At 53.7% G+C, this 22,094-nt stretch overlaps 1 protein-coding gene across 9 annotated transcripts in view; it reads left to right on the forward strand.

Moving 5' to 3' along the window:
* The first annotated feature begins 19,444 nt into the window (after positions 1 to 19,444).
* The window catches only part of ABLIM2 (actin binding LIM protein family member 2), a 185,129-nt gene continuing 182,479 nt past the window's right edge, over positions 19,445 to 22,094 (forward strand). For all 9 annotated transcript variants that reach the window (XR_008375159.1, XR_008375161.1, XR_008375162.1 and 6 more), the window contains exon 1: positions 19,445 to 19,559. Coding sequence is in view for 4 of the 9 variants with exons in the window: in XM_053566083.1 (XP_053422058.1) it covers positions 19,550 to 19,559 (10 nt within the window). In the remaining 5 variants the exon portion in view is untranslated. The remainder of the gene's footprint in view (positions 19,560 to 22,094) is intronic.

Here is a 22,094-nt window from a genome sequence, read left to right on the forward strand (position 1 = left end):
CCCCACCTCACACCTGCCTCTCTGACAGCATCCAGCTCTGCCCACTGGGCATTCAGCCTGTGTCTTGGACACGAGGACACCAGCCCTTTCCTGGACACCTGAAGCCCTGCCCAAAGCAGCACCTGCCCTGCTACTGCCGGCCGGCTTGTTTCGAGTGCACCCTTTCCCGTGCACACCCTCCCCTGGCCTCGACCCAGCCACATCTGTCTGGACAGGTGACCCTAAGTGTGGGGATCAGGGGCCGTAGCCTTTGGGGAGGACTCTCCTGGGGCAGAGCAGACAAATGGTCTAGAACAGGCGTTCTCAAACTTTTTAAACAGGGGGCCAATTCACTGTCCCTCAGACAGTTGGAGGGCCGGACTATAGTTTAAAAAAAAAAAACTACGAACAAATTCCTATGCACACTGCACATATCTTATTTTGAAGTAAAAAAACAAAACGGGAACAAATACAATCACACCGCCTCATGTGGCCCGCGGGCCGCAGTTTGAGGACCCCTGGTCTAGAACTTACCCTGCCAGGAGGGCAGACGCTGCCAAGGAAGAGGAGGGAGGAAGCTCTCAAGGACCCCACCTGCTGCGGTACCTCGACTGCTGCGGCAGGGCTCCTCTAGGACAGTCCGAGGCACAGCACTGTGCCGGGGGCAGGTAGGTGCACGTTTTCAGTGAGCCTGGCCCTCCAGGCTCAAATCAGGTGGCCTGAGCTGCCTGTGGCCGTCCCGCCTGCCACCAGGAAGGGGCTGGGTCTCCTCACCGACCTTCCTCCTTATCGGCCTTGGGCCAGCGTCAGCTCTCCAGGGCCACCGTTCTGGGCAGGGTGGGGAGAAGGCCCCCAGGGAGCTTACAGCTGGAGCCCTGAGGGCCTTGTAAGCACTGGTGGGGGAGGCGAGCCTCAAACAAGAGAGAGGCTGGGTCCTGGGGCCACTCCTGCCACTGCCTTGTTCCTGCAGCTGGTGGAGAGTCCAGCAAACATTTATTGAGCACCTGCTGTGTGCCCCTGGGCCAGTATAAGGCCAGAAGCAGGGATGGGCAGTGTCTCTCAGGTGAGGTCCACAGAGACTAGACCCCAAACTTGCTCAACATAGAGTCACTTGGGACTCCCTTAAAGCTACAGATTCCTGACTCTCCATTCCCTCTGTCAGTACCTCCCATGGCAGGGTCCACAAGTCTGGATTTATAACAAGTTCACAAGTGATGGAGTCTGCACCCTGATGGCTGTGTGGCACGGACAAGTGTTTTAACCCCTCTGTGCCTCTCTCTGGCCTACCTCACTGGGTGTTTACAAGAAATAAACTAGTTAGTAAACATTTAGGGCTTGGGTGGTGCCTGTGGCTCAGTGAGTAGGGTGCCAGCTCCATATACCGAGGGTGGTGGGTTCACACCCGGCCTGGCCAAACTACAACAAAAAATAGCTGGGCGTTGTGGCGGGCGCCTATAGTCCCAGCTTCTCGGGAGGCTGAGGCAAGAGAATCGCCTAAGCCCAGGAGTTGGAAGTTGCTGTGAGCTGTGATGCTACGGCACTCTACTGAGGGTGGCAAAGTGAGACTCTGTCTCCACAAAAACAAAAAACAAACAAACATTAAGGGCTTAATGCCCCAAGAATCCACATAGTCTCCTGAGAATTCTACCCACCAAAAGTAGATGAAAAGCAGGTCGCTGGGAGGACACCGAGTGGACACACTCACTGGGGCATGCTTTTTTTTTTTTTTTTTTCCTTTTGAGACAGAGTCTCACTATGTCATCCTTGGTACAGGACCGTGGGGTCACAGCTTGCAGCAACCTCAAATTTTTGGGCTTAAGCGATTCTCTTGCCTCAGCCTCCCAAGTAGCTGAGACTACAGGTGCTCGCAACAATGCCCAGCTATTTTTTTAGAGATGAGGTCTCGCTCTTGCTCTGGCTGGTCTCGAACTCCTGAGCTCAGGCAATCCACCTGCCTCAGCCTCCCAGAGTGCTAGGATTAGGTGTGAGCCACCACACCGGGCTTGCATTGGGGCATTCTTGAATAGTGACAAGGGGAAGGCTCCGGCTCACCCTGGCTCACAGCACCTCCTGCCCCCTTAGTCTAATCGGTGCCATGGGGGTGTTGGGTGGAGAAGGAACACACTTCTTCCAGTCTGGCCGGCAGGGAAGGCACCCACTCACATGCAGCCAGGTGTGTATTTTATCTGACATCCTGGAGATTCTGACTCAGCTGTACAAGGTGATATGTGCTCTCCTGGCTGGGCTGTAGGTCCTGAGCTGCTCCCTCATTCTCCTGAACGAATCCATGAGGTATAAAATGTTTGGCATTCTTCTTTTTTTTTTAACTAGGAGAGCACTAAATTTCATTTTATAGTACCCTGCCGGTTAATGTCTGATAACAATGTCACAAGGTCCCTGACACTCTCCCCAGTCTAGAGGCCTGGGCTTCTTTTTACAACACTCCCCGACATGTGTCTGTATGTCAGGTACAGTACCAGGACCAGGGAGGGACTCCAGACAAGCCCCAGCCTTCCTCTCCCACCATCACCTACTGTCAGTAGCCCTCAGCCCACTGATGAATGGTTAAAGACTTCTCATTTAGTTTTCAACAATTAAGAGGGTAGAGATGGGGAGGTGCCTGTGGCTCAAAGGAGTAGGGCGCTGGCCCCATATGCCGGAGGTGGTGGGTTCAAACCCAGCCACGGCCAAAAACTGCAAAAAAAAGAAACCAAAACCAACCAAACAAACAAAAAAGAGTGTAGAGATTTCACAGTAAAAACAGACTTGTAGCTATTCTTGAAAATTCAGGAAGCCTAGCCACGGGAGAGCCTTCCCCGCCACCCACCTGGCAGGAGCTGAGGACACTCTGCCCGCATCAGGGTGTGTTTTTCATGTGTGTTACTTTTTTTTTTTCTTTTTTTTTTTTTTTTGGCCAGGGCTGGGTTTGAACCTGCAACCTCCGGCCTACGGGGCTGGCGCCCTACCCTTTGAGCCACAGGCACTGCCCCATGTGTGTTACTTTTATAATCAAAGGATGATTATTTTTGTTATCAGAAAAAAATGTGATTATAAAAGTGTGATGATAAAAGCCATTTGTTGGTGTAAGTTTATAAAGGAAGGTTTTTCTGAGCCAATTCATAGACAAAAGAGGTGCACCTCTGCAGCGGGGCCGCAGCCCCAGGACCAGCCCAAAGACTGCACACCTCACGCTCTTGGCTGGGAACCCGACTCCCCACAAGTGTGCATTTCTTTAGGCTGCTGTTGCTGGCTCCCCACAAGCGCCCACAGTGAACAAGGATGTGGGTGGCCGGGACAGCCACGCGGAGGCTCTTTCCAGATGGGTAGTCTCTAGACAAACCACCCCCTGCGGCTTGGCCTCCACCTCCCAGCCTGGAAGGAATGACTCGGCCCACCACTGCCCTCTAGTGGAAAAATGAAGACCAACAGCAAGGCCCCGGGGTGAACCTCATCTGGAACAGGCTGGGAGTACCCTGAGGGCATGTTCCCACTGCCTGCCCTCCATAGATGGGTGAGAGGCCAGGCCTGCCCAGGGAGGGGTGACCTAGGATTCACCTGGCTTTCTGCAGTTGAGAGATCCCCAGTACCACACACACAGTGTCATTAATAATTTGACCATAAATGTGCACTGATCATTCTCAGACATGTGGCACTGTCCCAAGCAGGTGCTGACCTCAGCGATGCTCCTGTGGTCTCCTCATCTGATCGCCAGTGCAGCCCTGAGTGGGGGTGTTTCTGGCCTTGCCCTTTGAAGTATAGAAGGACAATTTGGGGAGGGAAGTGGGTGCTCAACATCTCTGGCTGGGCAGTGGGACCAGTGTGGGTGCGGCTTGGGTGCTCTGGCCCCACAGCCTGGACTTGTGACCAGGGGCCATCACACTCCCCTCCAGTGTTGTGCCTGTGGCACTGTGTTTGTGATGCCTGGGGCCATCAGTCACCTGGTGCCCAGGTGTCTCTGCTGCTGGGAATGAGGGAGTTGATTGATGAGGCTAGAACGGGGCTTTTAGCTACAGGAGCTGGTTTGCGTCGCCACCAAGGCCCTGGGCAGCCCCTGCCCTGAGCCTAAGAACATCTGTCAAGTCAGGACAAGAAAAAGGAAGACATGGCCCAGCTGGGATTCAGTGACCTCGTGTATAGGACCACAGTGAGAGCACCCCAAAGCAGCAGATGCTGTGAAAGACAAAGGAGATTCCATTCCCAGGGAAGCCCTAAAAGACGTTTCCACCTGGGCCACCATCTCTCTGCACAAGTGGATGGACTCACCAGTCCTGATGCTTGAGATCGTGTTTTTTTTTTTGAACCAGACATTCAACATCTCCAAACCTCCGTTCATTCATCTCACAAATGATGCTCCCCCAGCAGCAAGTTCGGAAGGAGATCCTCCCCTAGCGAACTTTCAAACTTTCGGATGTGACCGGACACTTGAGCCATCTCATGAGAGCACTTGAGCCAGAGGCACACAACTTCTGGCCCACAGAAACTGCAAAAGTAGATGTTCACAGCCTCCCCTTGCCCCATCTACACACAGAGGGGCTGTCCTGAGTAAATGAAGAAGGCCCAGCAAGGTGGTCGTGGCCCTGACTGTGCGTCCAGCACACCAGGGGCTAGGGTTCTCCACGACTCACTGGCTGTGGATTGACTTGGGGAGAAAACACCCTCTTATGCCTGTTTTCTCCTCTGCAAAAAGTAGCTAGCAGCCTGGGGGTCTGCAGGGAGGATGAATGAGGTCGGGAGGTGAGCCCTGTCAGGTGGCTGCTGCTCCCAGAGTGTGAGGGTCCACTCCCTCCCCCTAAGGCCCCGGACAGTTAGCTCCTCCTCTGAATAAGGAAACACAGGAAGATCCCAGCTCTGTTTGCACCTTGGGAGAGCAAATAACAAGCAGAACCTGATTTTCTGGAAGGATAAGGATGAAAGTGAGCTGATAAATGCTTTGGCAGGCCCCCTGGGTGCTTCCAACTCACTAAAAAGCACCCGGGTTGGAAAGCACTTCACCTTGGCTCTGCCAATGTCTGGCTGTGTGACCCTGGGCACAGTGCCCACCCTCTTTGAGTGGGGTATCCCTAGCTGTGAGGGGGGCCAGATGACAACCAGATGTGTGGTGGCCTTGTGCCAGTCTCCTCTTCCTGACCACCTGTTCCCTGGTCTACCTTTTCACCCAAATCCTAGACTTAATCAATTAATCACTCAGTCAGGCCATCCAAACCCTCCAGCTCCTGCTCGTTAGGAACTTGGGGCACAACTGCCTTCAGATACCTTCTTCTGCCTATTCACCCCTGTGCCATCCTGCAAGGCCAGCACCTTTCCCATTCGGGGGAGTAGCACAAGGTTATAGGGGCTCAGGAAACTTGCCTGGGTTTTTCACACTCCTGAGTGTCACTTTTTTAGGGACTCATGACCCCACTTGGGCCAGAAGGGACCCTGGAGACCCTGAGAAAGGCAGAGAAGAAATGAGGAGCCTCACTTGGCTGGGCCTTGGCTGCTCACCCAGGCCTCCGGGCCGGCCCCCCAGCCTCCCATCTGCTGGGCTGGCTGGCACCTCTGCTCCTGGTTCCAGCTCCGAGGGGCAGATATGGTGACTGTGGCCCTGGGCAGCAGTGGGTGGCTCCTCAAGTTACCCCAGGATATGCACCTGGTTAATAAGCCACAGGGAGGAATTTCTGGGGAGAAAGGGCATGAACATGCAGGGACACTCACCCTGACATAGACAAGCAGGACTTGGCTTTGGCCAAAGGCCACTTTTGCCGTATTAGAACAGTGCAGAATGCAGACCAGCCCTGGCAAAGCAACTGCTCTACCTACAGAAGGCCTATAGAATGTAGTGTAGACACTGCCACCTCCAACGATGCAACCCTGAGCCAGCCTCAGTTTCCCTACCTACGCAAGAGAGATCAAAACACAGTAAAGGAAGGTCAATAACATCAGGGATGCCTCTCGGGCCAGCCTAGGGAGGGTGTGGAGGTGTTGTTATCCACTGGCTGTGGATTGACTTGGGGAGAAAAACACCCTCTTATGCCTGTTTTTGTTACATATTATTTCATTTTACATACAGTAAAATCTACATTATTCTGAGTACAGGTCTGGGTTTTAATATACACATCAATTCATCTAAACACCCCTGCAAAAACAAAAAGCAAATCCACCACCTCTCAAAAAAAGATCCTTGTGACCTCCCGGCAGGCAGTGGAGCTGGTCAGTTTGGGACATCCCATTCCGGTCAGGTCTGGTCCAGTCTGTGCAGACAGTCCCTGTGTCAGCCCTGGTTTAACAGGCAGCTCACAAAGATATGCCAGAGGGTGCACCGTAGTGCTCTCTGTAGGGTCAGACCCCAAAGCACGCACAGCCTGGGGGCAAGCCCGGGAGCTCTCGAGCAGGCCCCAGCCCCTGACACTGGGAGCTGGAGATGCAGGACACCTGAGGACCTGACCTGTCTCATCCCACTTTCCGTGGGCACGAGGCACAGTCTGTTCCCTAAGCATCTCTCTATGCGCATCACCTCAGGAAATTGGCACAGCTAGACGCGAATGTGCCCATTATGAAGACGGGAAGAGCAAGGCAGAGAGGAATGGCAGCACAACCATGGCAAAGCTGCACGTCAGGTTCTGGGCACAGCTGCTGAGAAGACAGGTGGAATTTTCCTTGATTAAAAGTTTAAGAAGGTAGAACCCTCGAGCATTTGGTCTCTCTCTCTCTCTGCAGGAAAGCAGATAGTTTGCTATTTGGAGAGTAGGTCAGATTACTCATCATCAGCAAGAATCCTCCACACCCTCCCATCTCTCCTTCACAGGAGCCTGGGAGTGGCTCAGAAAAAGGGAAAAGCAGCATCTGAGGAGAAGGATTCTAAAAATCAATGAAACAGTCTCTCAATCAATCCTCCCTCCCTTCCACCTTTATCCTCCAGGATTCCATCAGGAAACCAGCCCGATGCCCGCAGGCATCCTTCCCTGTAATGAACGGATGGCACCCAGAATGGCCCTGGTGCTGGGTGTACTTAGGCGAACTGAGCACGCAGCCCCTCCCGTCATTTTCTGGGTCCTGAGCCCTAGTTGAGAATCTGCTGAGTTTATCCCGCAAGCACAGCTCCTCTTTTCCCCTCTCCCAGGCCCAGACTCTCTCCTCTGTCTTTTCTCCCCCTCCCTGTCTCCCTCAATCTCCCCTTCCCCTCCCTGCTACGGCTCCCAGGCTCCCAGGCTCCCAGGCGTGTGTGGATATATGCTTTTGGCTCCCAGGCGTGTGTGGATATACGCTTTTGGTCAGTCTATGTCTCTCTCTGGGCCAAGTCTTTGATTGCAGCTACTCCAACAGCTCAGGTGTGGAGGCTCAGCCACTTTCATTGCTAAGATCCTAAGGAGCCCACCTGCCCAGTGTCTGCACCAGGAACTTAAGGACGCTCAGGGCCTGCTGGTCAGTCCCAGCTGCCTCTGCTCCCACCTGCTGCCTCCCGTCTTAGCCTGGCCCAACCTCACCCCTCCCTGGCAAGCAGAACTGGAGACAGGGTTCCTAAAGACAAGAGTTTTTCTTTTCTCTTTTCTTTTCTTTTCTTTTCTTTTGAGACAAGACTCTCAAGCTGTTGCTCTGGGTGTGGAGTGCTGTGGCATCATAGCTCAAAGCAACCTCCAACCATTGGACTCAAGCTATCTTCTTGCCTCAGTTTTTCTGTTTTTTTTTTTTTTTTTTTTTTTTTTTTGTAGAGACAGAGTCTCACTTTATGGCCCTCGGTAGAGTGCCGTGGCCTCACACAGCTCACAGCAACCTCCAACTCCTGGGCTTAAGCGATTCTCCTGCCTCAGCCTCCCGAGTAGCTGGGACTACAGGCGCCCGCCACAACGCCCGGCTAGTTTTTCTGTTTTTACTAGAGATGGGGGGTGGGGGGGCTCACCTTTTTGCCCAGGCTGATCTTGATCTCATGAGCTCAAGCTGTCCACCCACCTCAGCCTCCCAGAATGCTAGGATTACAGGTGTGAGACACCTCACCCAGCCACCATGTTTATTTTTAAAGCACCCCAAGATACAGAAGTGTCCTAGGGGTGAGGGAACCAGGAGAGGGTAGCCTGAGCCAGACATCCAGTGGGTATGATGACCAGGTCTCTGAGGAGCTGTAGAAGGTTTCTCACAATTGTTCACTTGAGGCTCTGATGCCCCATGGCCAGGAGTGCCAATGATTGCTGATTCCCTTGCCCATGGGCTGCCCCTCCATGAAACCCCATAAGCATCCTGCACTGAACTTGAGAGGACTTGAGAGGTATCTGTCAACCAAGGTGAGAAGCCCATCAGATTCCAGCTCTGCAAAGTAGGTTTTTTTTTTACCCTGGCTATTGTCCCCGCTGCTCCCACTCTTGGAAAGGCCGGCCCACCAGGGGGCCCACAGGCTGGTCCATCTCTGCAGACTGGTCCAGGAGGTCAGCGAACATACCCACCGTAGTCCTGCGGAGGCTACCCACTCCGGGCCCTCTCACCCCTAGCCCACTTCTGTTCCTCGGGGTGCTTTAAAAATAAATATTGTGGCTGGGCGAAGTGGCTCACACATGTAATCCTAGCATTCTGGGAGGCCGAGGTGAATGAATATGCTGCAGGTGACCCTGAGGCCACTCAGATACCACCATCTCCTCCCCCCACCTGCTGCCACGTACCTGCACATCCTTGGTCAGCATCGGTGACCCACATTCCACCTCTAAGGACCCTGAACCAGGCATCACTTGCACCTGTCATACATTAGCTGTGGCAATCATCTACTATTGTCTCTGGGCATAGAAGAACCTAGAAAGGCCTCGGTGGAGCTTCCAAGTTCCAGGCCCCTTTCTCCTCCCCAACATCCCTGGGAAGGGACCACCCCATTTCCAGGACAGTGAGGACCAATTACTGTCTCCCCCACCAAGAGTGACTCTTCTTTGCCTTGTAGGCCATTGGTATGAGGCACCCACTAATAGTCAGTTTCAAATTCAACAGGTTCCACTGAATGTTTACTCTGTCCCTTGATGGAAGTGTCATGGTCCCCCATCCCGAAGCAGGATATCTAATACAACAGAGCCAAAGACTGTGGCGCACAGTCTTCAGGGGGGTCACTGCAAAGGACGGTGTTTCTGCCCTTGGCTCTGGGCTCATGCTGCACCCACACTTTGTTGCAGGTACTGTGTGCCAGGAAGCAGGGCTCAGTCCCTCGGTGGGCAGATCAGTGGGCTGAGACTTGGGTAGGTCATTCCAGCAACCCGCAGGTCCCCTGAGATGGGGTATGTGGAAGGACAAGTGAATCCCATGGCCTGAGTCCTCCTCCTCAGGAGCCTGCATAGACAATACTGTGGATTATTGTTGGCAAATGAAATCCTGCCTGTGGTCTATAGGACCTTCTACCCAATTTATTCCATGGTAAACATTTCAGCAAGGTGAATGCTAAGGCCTTTCCCTGAGCCACAGTGGATATTCTTTCTCCCTTTTCATCTTGCCTAAAGTAGAGTTGGGAATTGTCATCTTTTTTTCCAGCCCTCAAGAGGGGTCAGGTAAGCTGGAGGCTCTTAGGAATCCTCTGGACATACCAGCCAGACCATGGAACAAGCAAGGGGTAAGGGCCTACAACTGTTCTGTTGCTTAGATCAGAAGCAATGCCAACACAATGCATGCTAACCAGAGGGAGACCATGCCAAGGACACTTAAGCCTACTGGCATTCATTTCAGGGACTTCACAGACACTGATGACTTGGGGGTTGGGGTTATAAATAACAAAAACTCAGCTCTGAGTGGCTCAGACAAAAAGGACTTCTTCCTTGGCTCAGGGATTCAGAATCTTAGGATTGGCTTTATCCAGGGGTTCTGGGCCCCCCGTCCACCATTTCCTGGGTGTTGGCTTCATCCTCGGGCTGGCTCCCCACACAGGGACAAAATTGCAGTAGCCATCACTGGTTTACATCTCTCCTAACGGTGAGGAGACATCTTTTCCAGCTTTTTTCAGCAAGCCACCTGCCACATCCCACTGCTCCAAACTGGGTCATATGCCCTTCCTGGAGCAAACTCTGTATCCCAGAATACTGGGTGCTGATTGATTGGTGAAGTGAAGTCTACCTCTGTCTCCAGGGAATGGGGGTCACCCTTTCTGAGCCAAGTGTGGACTCAGTCCATGGTATGCTTGGGGGAGGGGTAGTGGCCCTTGCACAAAAATACAGTTGCTGAAAGAAAGTAGGAGGGAAGGGGGTTGGAGCTGGGTGGAAAAGCAACCAGAGGACAGAGATGAAGGGATTTCCAACGGATGCCCCACTCTCACTATACTCATATGCTTAATTAGATCATGATTACGAACTGGCAGAACCCCTGAGCCTAAAACCTCAGAGATCAGGAAGGGTAGGATGGCTAAAGACCTCATATGAAATCACTCCTTCCTTTCGGTCTGTCTATGCTGGCTGAAGGCAGATGGTTCGGCACTCTCACCAAGAGCAACAAAGCAATGTCTTTCCACTTTTCACAGGCTGTGACTACCATGATAGGAGGAGACTTAGGGCTCCTTCCTAGTATGCCTGCAATTAGGGCATGCTGCCACCAGGGGCAGCGAAGTGGCGGGGCCCCTTCACCTTGCTGAGAAGATAAGGCCTCCCTCAAGCCTGGTGTCACCCTGAGTGGATGACAGCATATTTTTTCCATAAAATTATATATAACTTTCTGTTTAAAAGAACTCTTCATTAATACAAATAAGTTCCTTGTAGGAGACGTTTGCTCATCACCTACTATGTGTCAGGCTTTCTGGGCCCTAGGCAGAAAGCCCCCAGACCTCTGCATCCAGCAACACCAGGGGACAGGATGGAAGGGGTGGCCAGGACAGGAGTTCCCTGGGGCACACACTGAACTTGCTATGGGACATGGAGGAGCAGGTTCCCCAAGTCTCAGGGTTGGGAACTGTTCGCTGCTTCTCAGCAACTGCCTTAATCTTGTGGCCACAGAGAGTTATGTAACTGGTGGTGTTCCTCTCTCTGGCAGGGCTGCCGGGCAGTGCAGTGATAAAAGCAGGGCAGCCCTCATCTGTGTCACTCCCTGTGGCAGAGACTTAGGGCTTAACCAAGGCCCTGACTTTCTCCTACTCTTCTCAACATAGTTTTGCTTAACTTTAATTTTCTTATTAAGATCTTTCTATAGTAAAGTCTTCTTTATAAGAAATCTTGACTACTTTTTATATTTATTTATTTATTTTTTGAGACAGAGCCTCAAGCTGTCGCCCTGGGTAGAGTGCCGTGACGTCACAGCTCACAACAACCTCCAACTCCTGGGCTTAAGTGATTCTCTTGCTTCAGCCTCCCAAGTAGCTGGGACCACAGGCACCTGCCACATGCCTGGCTATTTTTTGGTTGTAGTTGTCATTGTTGTTTGGCAGGCCCGGGCTGGTTTGAACCCGTGAGCTCTGGTGTATGTGGCTGGCGCCTTAGCCACTTAAGCTACAGAGCCTTTACTACTTTTTAGAACAAGATAGGACTTAAGCATTTGATTTTAAATGTTCCAGGTACTGGAATTACATGGTCGAATGAAACACGTTCCCCTGCCTGGATTCTCTAGCCTTCCCCTTTACCTGGCCTATTCCTCCATCTCCTGCAGATCTTGGCTTTTCTCAGAGAAGCTCACAGTATCCAAATTCCCTGTGTAAGGAGGGAGTCAGATAATGAAACATTCAATAATGACCCCATGTGGCCAGGACTGCAAAGGGGAGCCCGAGGACCATGAAAACTCAGTGGAGTATCTAATTCAGCTGGTGATCAGGGAGGAATTCCAGGAGGAGGTGATGCCTGAAATGTTTCTTATGGACTTTAAGAAAGTGGAAGGGTAGAGGAAGGGAGGGAAGCCTTTCAGCTCCAATCCCTTCCTTGGCCCAAAGTTTCAGCAGGGGAGGGAAAGGCCTGATTTGCTCTGATATAGCAGATCCCTCTGACTTTGGGAGAAGGGATTGGGGTGGACGAGCAGGAGCAAAGAGACCAGCCGTACCCACCCCTACCTAGGACAGCTATGATTATCCAAGTACGAGAGGTCCAGGCCACCAGTGAGGAGCTGGGCATAAAAGGAAGGATTTGGAGGAAGGACTTTGAGCTGGATCAATATGAGGAGCAGGAAGAGAAGCCCCAGGGAGATTCTTGGGTGTCAGGGAGAGCAACAGCATGGCAGCAGGAGGAGGTGAGGAGGAAGGAGGAGCTGAGGATAGGCCAATCTCAGCCAGGGAGCCCAGGAAACTACAGATCCAGAGGGTGCATCAGTCTGGGTTCTCAAGAGAAAACTGATAGAAATGGATGGATGGGTGGGTGGATGATGGATGGATGGAAAGGTGAATGGATATGTTCATGTGTAGGTAGATTAATGGATGGCTGGAGGGATATGTGGATGGATGGATGGATGGATGGACGAATGGATGGATAGATAGGTGGATGGATGGATAGGTAGATGGATGGATGGATGGATGGATAGATAGGTAAATGGATGGATGGATGGATGGATGGATGGATGGGTGAGTGATTCGATAGATGAGTGGGTGGATAGAAGGATGGATGGATAAATGGGTGGATGGATGGATGGATGGATGGATGTGTGGGTAATTAGACAGATATGTGGGTGGATGGATAGGTGGATGGAAGGATGTGTGGGTAATTAAGATAGATATGTGGGTGGGTAGAGGAATGGATGGATAAGTGAGTGGATGGATAAATGGGTAGATGGATGAATAGGGGGCTGGCAAGTCCAAAGTCTATAAGGCAGACTAGCAAGCTGGAAACCCAGGCAGGAGTTGGTGCAGTAGTCTTGAGGCAGAATTCCCTCTTCCTCCAGGAAGCCTCTCTGTTTGCTCTGAAAGTCTTCAATGAATTGAATGAGGCCCACCCACATTATTGAGGACAATGTCCAACAGTCTGCTGATGTTAACCACATCTACAAAACAACTTTCCAGCAACACTTAGTGTTGGTTGGATAATGGAGGACTAGAGCCTGGCCAAGCTAACACACACAACTGACTATTGCAGCAGTGGTCAGCAGAGAGGTGGGATCCCCTCTATAGCAAGCACTTGTGTAGCAGGTGAGGAGGGCAGCGCAAGGAGCTCAAGCCTGAAAAAGCCAATGACAGGGATGGGGCAGGGTCAGAGCGGGGGGGGGGGGGGCACCAGGAGGGCATCAGCGGTATTCTGTATCCCCCCAAAAGTAATTCTAGTGGAGAATGGCCTGTGCTGGTCAGGGACCAGGTCTGCCCTAGCCTGGCCTCTCCCTCACTGGGTGACCTTTGCATGTCAGGGAGCCTTGGTGGGCTCAAGGTTACTCGTCTGTAACACTGGGTGGTATTCACTACCAGGATCCTAAAGGAATGCTGGAATGAGAGGCCATGTAGAGCAGCCCTCCTCGAGTTACACAGGGGGACCAAGATGGTGATTATGCTATCAGACCATCCCTCTCTCACACTGCGTGGTGGCTTGGAGTGTGCAGCTCAAAGCACTGACTGGCACACTTGGCCTTACCAGGTGACACCTGCTTTGATGGGGTTGGAGGTGGGGGCTGGAGGACACCTAGGACCATAGGCTTAGGGTTGCCCAGAGGCCAGTCTGTCTCACTATCACTGCTCACACTATCTGGGGACAGCTGCCTTCTGGACTCTTGGCTGGACCATGTGCCTACATTGTCAACAAGTAATCCAGCACCATATGATCTCAGCTTTATGTCACGCCTTCAAAGACCCTGTCATCAACATTGGAAATCAAGGTCAAGAGGCTGGGAGAGCTGGCAGACTTTGTCCTGCTGAGGCCCTGGTTCCAGGTGACTTTCCTGGGCCTCAGTTTTTTCATCCCAGTTGGGAGCCACCTCCCCCCAGTCCAGGCTTTTCAGCTTCCCCTGGTTCAGCCTGGGTCAGTCCTACCCGCCTACCTAGGACAGCTAAAAGGCCTCACTGCAGACCCACTACGCACCCACATGTCACCCTGAAGTGACCTCTTTCCATTCCTGTCACTGCTTTAATGTGCTCAATTGCATTGTTACCCCGCCCATTCATATGTTGAGTTCTAACCCCTAAGACCTTAGGATGTGACCTTCATTGAAAACAGGGTAATTGCAAGTATAATCCATTAAGATGAGATCATAAGGGTGGGCCCTAATCCAAAATAACTGGTGTCTTTAAAAAAAGAGCAAATTTGGATGCTGGGACTGACAGAGAGAAGCTATGTGAAGATGAAGATGGCGGTGACGCTTCCACAAGTCCAGAAGAGATCTGGAACAGATCCTCCCTTGCAGGCCTCAGAGGAAACCACCTGCTGTCTCCTTGATCTCAGACCCTGGCCCCAGAGCTGTGAGAGAGAAGGTTTCTGTCATCAAAGCTTCCTGGAACAGAGCCTGTGGTCCTTTGTTACCCAGCTCTAGCTGACTGGTGCACCTCCTGCGCTAGCTGTTCCTCATCCATTTCCAGCACAGGTGCCTGGGATATAGCAGGCACTCACTAAAGGCAGCACCTCCCCTTGAAGCTCTGCCTGCTCTCCCCTCCGGCTCTATTCCTCCAACGTGCTCCTCACTCTCCTCATCTGTTTCCGCTGCTCAGGCACAGTTTAATCAGAGGATGGCTTTTTTGATGACCAGCCAAATCTGAGCCTCGCAGTGTGAGTCATTTCTGGAATCAGGCCTATTTATTCTACTTCATCCCAGCGCTTGTAATGAACCATCACTCAAGATGTTTCTGTGATGGCAAAACATTGCCTGGTCTACAAACCACACAGAATTAACTGGGCAGTCAAGATTGTGGCATAGACTTGGCCAGCAGAGACAACCCGTGAGTGTGTGTCCCAGGGCAGCAGCCTCCGTCTGATGCCCCTGGAGGACGTGGCTACTGGGGCAGGTGTGTGCTGCTGGGTGTCAGAGGCAGGCTGTGAGCTGCAAGTCACGTGCTATTTTTACTCCTGGTTTCAAATGGCAGGATTTTAAATTATTGAGTGGTTGGAAAGATCCCACAATGAAATCATATTTCATTTGTTTCACCATTTGGCTGTAAAGTAAATCAATTCTTGGGCTGTATTTGGAGGTGAAGGAAGGACAAAGCCACTGCAGCTTTGGTGTGAGAACTCCTGGAGGTTCCCTTATTGAGCGGGGCTTCCAGCAGCCTCTGCTGTTTTTCACGTGCCTTTGACTTTCTGGATTCCTGCACAGCCAAGTTTCCAGGGGACACCTTCTTTCTAGATCAAGCCCCAGGTGAGCTCAGCCACGCTGCTGCTCTCTATGGAAGCAAGTCAGGGAGCCCGGGCAAACCCAGGGATAGGTCCATGATGAGGGAAGGAGCTGGACGGGGTGTCCACAGGAACCTCAGCTCAGACACTGGCTGATCTGGCTGGTTACAGGCTAGTCCCTCTGTGCTGGGAACCCCAAGGTGCTCAGGCCCCCCTCCCCAATGCACTGGAGTCCCTGCGATGTGTCAGATGAAGCCCTGCCTGAGAGGGCTGGAGTCTGTGAGGGAGCCAGGCAGGAAGAAAACTCCAGGAAGTGGAGGGATATGGTGGTGGCCAATAAGACCACAGAATGCAGGGCTGGGGAGGAAAGAATCCCAGCAGGTGAGCCTGTACCGTCCAGGAGAAGACAGAGGCACCCCCAGCAGCCAGGGGAACCCAGGACCTGGCATAGTTTGGGGCCAATGGGGTAGGTCCCTCCAGCCAGGCACCTTGTGCTTTTAGCCTTGTCATCGACCTCCCTAACACCGTTTGGAAGGATGACAGTTTCAGGACAATCAGCCTGGTGTCTGAGTTCCCCACTCTTTCTTCAGAAGGGCCTGGGTATGCATCCAACCTGTTCAACTTGGACATAGTTTACGGTAATGCCTCGGTTTTCCCATCTGTAAAATGGGGATAATGACAGCGATGGTGATGGTCCTCTGAGATGACATAAAATTGGAGGTTTGGCACAGAGCAGGGCTGGCAGCTGGGAAACCAGCTGTTTGCTTTAGCTGGCTTGGCCACTGGGGTCCTCTTCAGGTGCACTTTCATGCTCATCCTTGTCCCCTCCACCTCTGTGCAAGCTGAGGCATCGAGTTGATCCCAGGGGGGTTAGACATGAAACCCCCTCCCCCAAATCAAGTCTCTTCTGTGTCCTGTAAGAAGCCTCTAGCTTACCACTGCCTGACCCTTCTCTGTCCTGGCCCTCCTGTCTCAGCCTCACAAAACCTAATATGATCCCATCTGTCCCCGCCCATGTGAGCTCGCATCCTGGGGTCCAACACAGCCTCCCAAGCTACATGCAACCTACATTATACTCCAGGACGTTCATGCTCTCCTAAGGACAAGAGCATTTTCAGGACAAACTACCCCAATGTTGAAGCAATTTGAAGGCTGTGGAGTAGTGACAGGTGCCAGTGCTTGTCACAGAGTTATTTATCATGAAAACAAAGAGTCTTTACCCACAGATCACAGGACTCATATTTTAGGAAGCCTCGCCCAGCTCAGCCCATGCAGAAAAAACATTCCCCAGACACATCATGACTGGCTGAACTTGGTTTTTTATATTCAACAAACATTTGTGAAAGCACCCAGGGGACACTTGATAAGCCAACAAGGGCTCAGGTCCCTACCCTGCCTGTGGGAGGGGGCAAAGGACAATGTGGGGAGTCCCTGGGGTGGGGAAGGGGTATAGGCTGAGGCCAGAGGAGGGGGGCTTCTGCTGCCTCATGGTCCCACCTGTGCATCTGGGCTCACCAAGGCCAGCTCTTCTGCTAAATGCTCATTTATTGAACCTAAAGGGCCTTGGTTTGATGGCCAGCCTGTCTAGGGTTTCCCTGTGTTCATGAGCCCCTTGAAGGCCCTTCGGGTTGCTCAGAAAGCATTCTTTTTCTATAATGAATCATATGACTGTGAAATAAATTCTTGTCTGTCTTGTTCATAAGGACTAGAATGCCCACACATTAAAGGTGCTCAATAAATCTTTGCTGAATGGCTGAATGAATGAAACATGCAGTGAGAAAAGGCAATCCTTTAGCGGAGGTGATGGCACACACTTCTCCCTGGGCTGTTTCAATAATAATTATAACTGTCATTTACTGAGTCCTGTTTTTTTTTTTTTTGCCACACTCTTTGAAGTATTTTGCTGATTTACCCTTTTAACCCAACTAATAACCCTAAGGGGTACTCATTAATATCTGAAGGATAAGGAAACTCTCAGGCACAGAAAGGGCAAGCAAGTTGCCCAAGGTCACATCTGGCTTAAAGCATGGTAGACAGAGAACTGAAGTCTGCTTCAATCTTTTCAAATCAACCAAATATTCCTGAGGTCCATCCTCAGCAGACACACGCAAGAAAGAAGAATGACCTGGGTTCAGCCCTCCCCCATATCACCAACCTGCTGACTGTGGGCAGGACCTCTGTGGGTCTTGGTTTCTGCCCTTGTCGAAAAATGCAGGGGCTCCATGACCCCGAGGCCCTTCCAGGTTGAGAGCTGCTATGACTCTCTAGCCCCTTGCCCAGTTTGAAGGTACATGCTCATAGAGACAATTGGCTCCACTGGGAGGCCTGCGGTGGTTCACAGTATTCTGAGCTCTGGGCCAGCATGGAGTGGGGCCGTCAATCCCCAGCCTCTGATTCACAGGGACTCAGCCGGGAAGAGTGATGGGGGCCTCTTTGACATCCTCACCAGGTTGTGTGGAGGAAATCACAGCCCCCCCGGGGGGGGGACTCTTAAGAGCCTTTGGAGACACATGGGGGTGATGCTTCTCCCAGGCAGCAATATAGGCTGGGGGTGGGTAGTCTAGCAGCTTCTCAAGAGGCCGAGTGGTAGCAGGGGTGTTCTATGTCACATGGGTGCCTGGTCTGCCTCCCAAGTCACGGCCCAGAGGTGCCAGCTGCCAGCATCTCTCTTTCCTTCTTTCCATTTATTCAGCAAATATTTGTGGAGTGCTTGCTCTGTGCCTGGTCCTATGTTAGGCACTCAGAATAATAATAATGATAGCATAATATCAAAGATATTTATAAACCTCAGCTCACACTGGGGCAGGGCAGGCACCAGCTCACTGATCCTCAGTACTGTCCTTAAAGATGGGATGGTCTAACAATGAAGCCCAAGGCACAGGGTTAGTTAAATACTTGCAGGAGCAGGTGGAAAAGCCAGGTCCCCACAAGACAGTCAGACACAGGGGCACCCACCCTGTGCCCTCTGCCCATATCAAATGCTCTCAACCAGTGGGGGACAGATGGGCCTGGTGCCCACAAAGAGAAGGGATTTGCTTCTCTTCCACCGCGTGGGGGGCCTGGCTTGGGGGCAGGACACCTCGCCCCTTCTCTTGCTCCTTCCATGACACGGCACTCATGTTCTGGGCAGATCCCAGTAGGAAGGCATCAGAGTTCTGCATCTGCAGGCACAGCCACCCAGCCAGGCCTCCTGGGTTTCAGGGATGCGTGGGACTGGGCTCCTTCCCCAATGCTTCAGTTTTCCCCGGGGTGCCACTGTATTCCTGGCCTCAGGTCCTGGCCCCTCTTAGGGTAGATGGATGCTGCTAGGGGAAAGGCAAGGGCTCCTGCTAGGGGAAAGGGAGGGGCTCCTGCTCAGTATTCCATTCAGAGTCCACGTTTTGGTGCTGGGCCCTCTTCTCCAAATAGCTCTGGCTCATAATTCCTTGGCCCCTCTCTCCCATGCATGGCCAAGTTCCCGCGATCTTGCCTCTTAAGTGCTCCTCCAGGCCAGGCCCTCCGCACCACGTTCTGTGCTCGTGCAAGCCTCTCTCCTGCTCGCCTCTCTGCAGCCATATTCAGTCGCAGCAGGCGCACATTGGGGGCCACCTACTCCTGCCCTTTCCCTGACATCCACGCTCAGGCAAGGCACCTGACGTCACCGACGGGGGCAAGCCACTGTAGGCGCTCGGGCGGGACTGCTGTCGGGGGCTCGGGTAGGACGCGCCCCCTCCTCTAGGCGGCCCAGTCGGGCCAGTGCGACTGGGGGCTGGGGTGGACAGGAGGCAAGATACCTGTACACGAATCCCAGTATGTCCAAGCCTAGCTGAAGGATGCAGGCACATCCTGCCTGCCCCGCCTCCCGCCTTAGTTTCCCTCTCGGTAAACTGGGAGAGAAGGGGGACTGGCCCGGAAGGTCATCAGGCCCCTTGCAATCCCACGACTCAAGAAATGCCACATCAAGTTTGTATCAAGCACCGCTCGCCGACTCCCAGGCTCCTGAGAACGCTGAAACCCGCAAACAGCCCCACAGGCCGCAGCAACAGTTCTGCAGAAACCTCATAGCGATTGCCACGGTCCTCGACCGCCGTCTCCCGTCTGCGCACGCGCAGGCCGCGAAACCTGCTGGGACTTGTAGTCCGCCTACAGGCGGCTGGGGCGCAAAGGTGGAGCGGTGGGGGCGCGGCGCCTACACTTCCCAGGGTGCTCCCGGCCGGTGGCTCGGCGAAGGGCGTGGCCAGGCGGAGGGGCGTGGCATTGGGCGTGGTGTGGGCGGGGCCTGCAGCCCTTGGCTGCGGCGGCGCTGCCTGGCCGGCGCGGAGCCGGCGGGCTCGCGTGCGGCGGGCTGCGGGCGGCGGGCGGAGGATTGCGCGGGCGCGGCACCTGGCGGGCCCCGAGTGTCTGGCTGCCGCAACGCCGGACTGCCCCGATTCCGACCGGCTGCCAAGATGAGCGCAGGTGAGTGCCAGGGATTGAGGGACCGCTGGTCCCTACGCAGGATCGCAGCGCTGCAAGGGCTTGGTGGCATTTGGACAGTGCACCTGCAACACCGAGGAAAATCGTCCGGTGGGTCCACCCAACTTTTGCTCTAGGGTTTTGCAGCCCGGACAGGTCGGCGGGAAGCTCCCTGCCCCTGCGCCGGTGCGAGCAGCTCAGTGGCGCCGGCTGGGGAGCGCCGACCCCAGCGTCAGACGCGCGTCTGCGCTCGGCTGTCTGAAAGGCGCCCCTTCTTTGCTTCTTCTGGGATCCAGGTTCCTCCAGGCTGCGGAAGGAGGCCAGGTCCAGGTGAGGGGCCCAGGGTTCGGGCGATGGGCCCGGGCCACCGCAGACCTAACCCGGAGAGAGGCGAGATGACAGGCGGGGCTTTGCGGCGGGGGGCGCCGCCCTTGCGCAGCTCCCACTGCCTGGATAGGGGACTTTAGGCCGACCCTGGGCACCCAGGTCTCTCCGCGCACATCTGGGGACCCGGAGCCCGCATGTGTGTCAGCTCTGGCCCAGCCCGGTCTCTGCGCATGGCTTCCCGAGCCCCTCGCCCCTGCGCCTCACACCCCTGCCTCTCCCTCTGCACCCGCCCTCTGGGATCTGACAGCCTCTACTCGGCGCTGGAAAATCCCACGTCGACCCAACCCAGCCGCGCCTTGTGCCAGTGGGGAAACTAAGAGCTGGAGCTGGAGGCCTTGGCAGGTGAGCCTCTGGAGGGCAGCCTGAAGATGGCTGAGGCTGAAAACCTCCTGGGGCCGGGCCCAGGCGGAGGGCTCGTCCCAGCGTTCCCAGGCAGGGAGGGGCTGTCAGACCATTTTTCAGGGTGCAACCTGAGGTCACAGGGCTTGAGTCACTTACTTAGTTCAGGGAGGAGGGAGGGAAGATTCGAACCCGGTACTCCCTGACTCCAGTACTCTTTCCTCTAAGTCTGTCTGCCACAGACTGCAGTATGGCCCTTAGCCATAGTGCAGAAACCGGTAGGGATAGCTGCTTTCCCTGGGGAAAACCAGACTGGGGAGGGAAGGTGCGTTTAGTGAGCACTTCTTGTGGACTGTAGGCCTGGAGGGGGCCATGTTTGTAGGGACCCCTCTTCCTGGGAAGACATTCCCCTTTCCTTCCCCTCCCCTCCCAGCGCAGGAAGGAAAGACTGCTGGGCAGAAGGCATTTAGAGAGAGGCTGAGAGCAGTGGCGGGCTATCGGATGTGGAACCCTTTGGATAAGGGTTTCTGAAATGGCTAACCTGTTATCGGAGGGGTGGCTGGGGAGCAGGTCACCCTGAGACTTGGTGGAACCTCCAGATACATTTATCTGAACACCAGATGGGGATAATGGCTAGGTGCACGCAGGGTAATTTTATGCTCCAGTGACCACAATTGGTACCTCTGTAGCCCCTGTAATCACAGGGAGCCCTCAGAAGGAGCACTGCCTCCCACATTCGTGAGAAGGGGACAAAGAGACCAAGGTTTGTGACATGGTGTCTGCCAAGCGGGTTATAGGCACTGGTGGCCCCTCCCTGAGCTTGGTTTCCTGACCTGTAAGAACAGTAGAACTGGTGGCCTGGTGGGACAAGATATTCCATGTAAGAAGCCCCACATGGAATAGGCCCTTGGTGGCTAGGGGTGGCATTGCCAGGGGGTCAGGTTCACCTCAGCCCTCTGAGTTAATCCATCCCTCTAGAACTGGCAGTGCATGTGCTCTCCTGGACACCTGTCATCCCTGTTCCCAGCCGGTGATGCCATGGCAATAATTTCCACTCACACTCATGGTGGGGGAGCAGGCAATGTGGCCTCTTGTGCCTGGCCCATGGGCTCTAACATCCGGCTGCTGTGTACAACTGGCAGGTCAGGAGCGTCCACTGTCAACAAGGCACCAAGGGCAGCAATCCCCTTGAAGGCTGACATCCTTCCAGAGCTTAGCAGCACTAGGCGTGCCCGGCATCCCCTGGTCCAGTCTTCAGCTGCCCATATCGGATGGCCAGAGCCCCAGACAACCTGTGCAGCTCACCTGAGCCGGAAGCTCCCTTTGTCTTCTACGCCATTGGAGCAATGGGCACATCTTCATCTGACAAAGCCTTCAGGATGGCTTGGGCATGACATCAGGCTGTGTAGTTGCCTGTTAATTTCAAGTGGCCAGGAGAATCATATATATATAGTGCCATGGCAAGGTGGAGGGAGATGGTGTCAGATAGGGCTGGATCTGAATTCGGTGCCCTAGCTATGGGTCTCCCTGTGCCTCACTTTCCCCAGTTTCCTCAGTTGCATGGAGGGAATGCCCTTAGCTCTGTGTGCAGTGCTGGCCCACATATGGTGAACCCAGCAGATGATAATGAGTGGTATGTCTGCCCATCTGTCTGCTGGTGACTGGGGTGAGGTTGGGGATTAGGGGGAGGGTTCTGATGCCAACTCTGCCACCTTGACTAAGGCCTTGACTAAGGCCGATGCTCTCTCTGAGCTTAGGTGTCCTTCTGGTCAGCTGCAAGCCTGGTGGGTTAGAGTCCCCGGTGGTCAGGGG

Source organism: Nycticebus coucang, chromosome 17 (genome assembly GCF_027406575.1).
Source record: "Nycticebus coucang isolate mNycCou1 chromosome 17, mNycCou1.pri, whole genome shotgun sequence".
Lineage (NCBI taxonomy): Eukaryota > Metazoa > Chordata > Mammalia > Primates > Lorisidae > Nycticebus > Nycticebus coucang.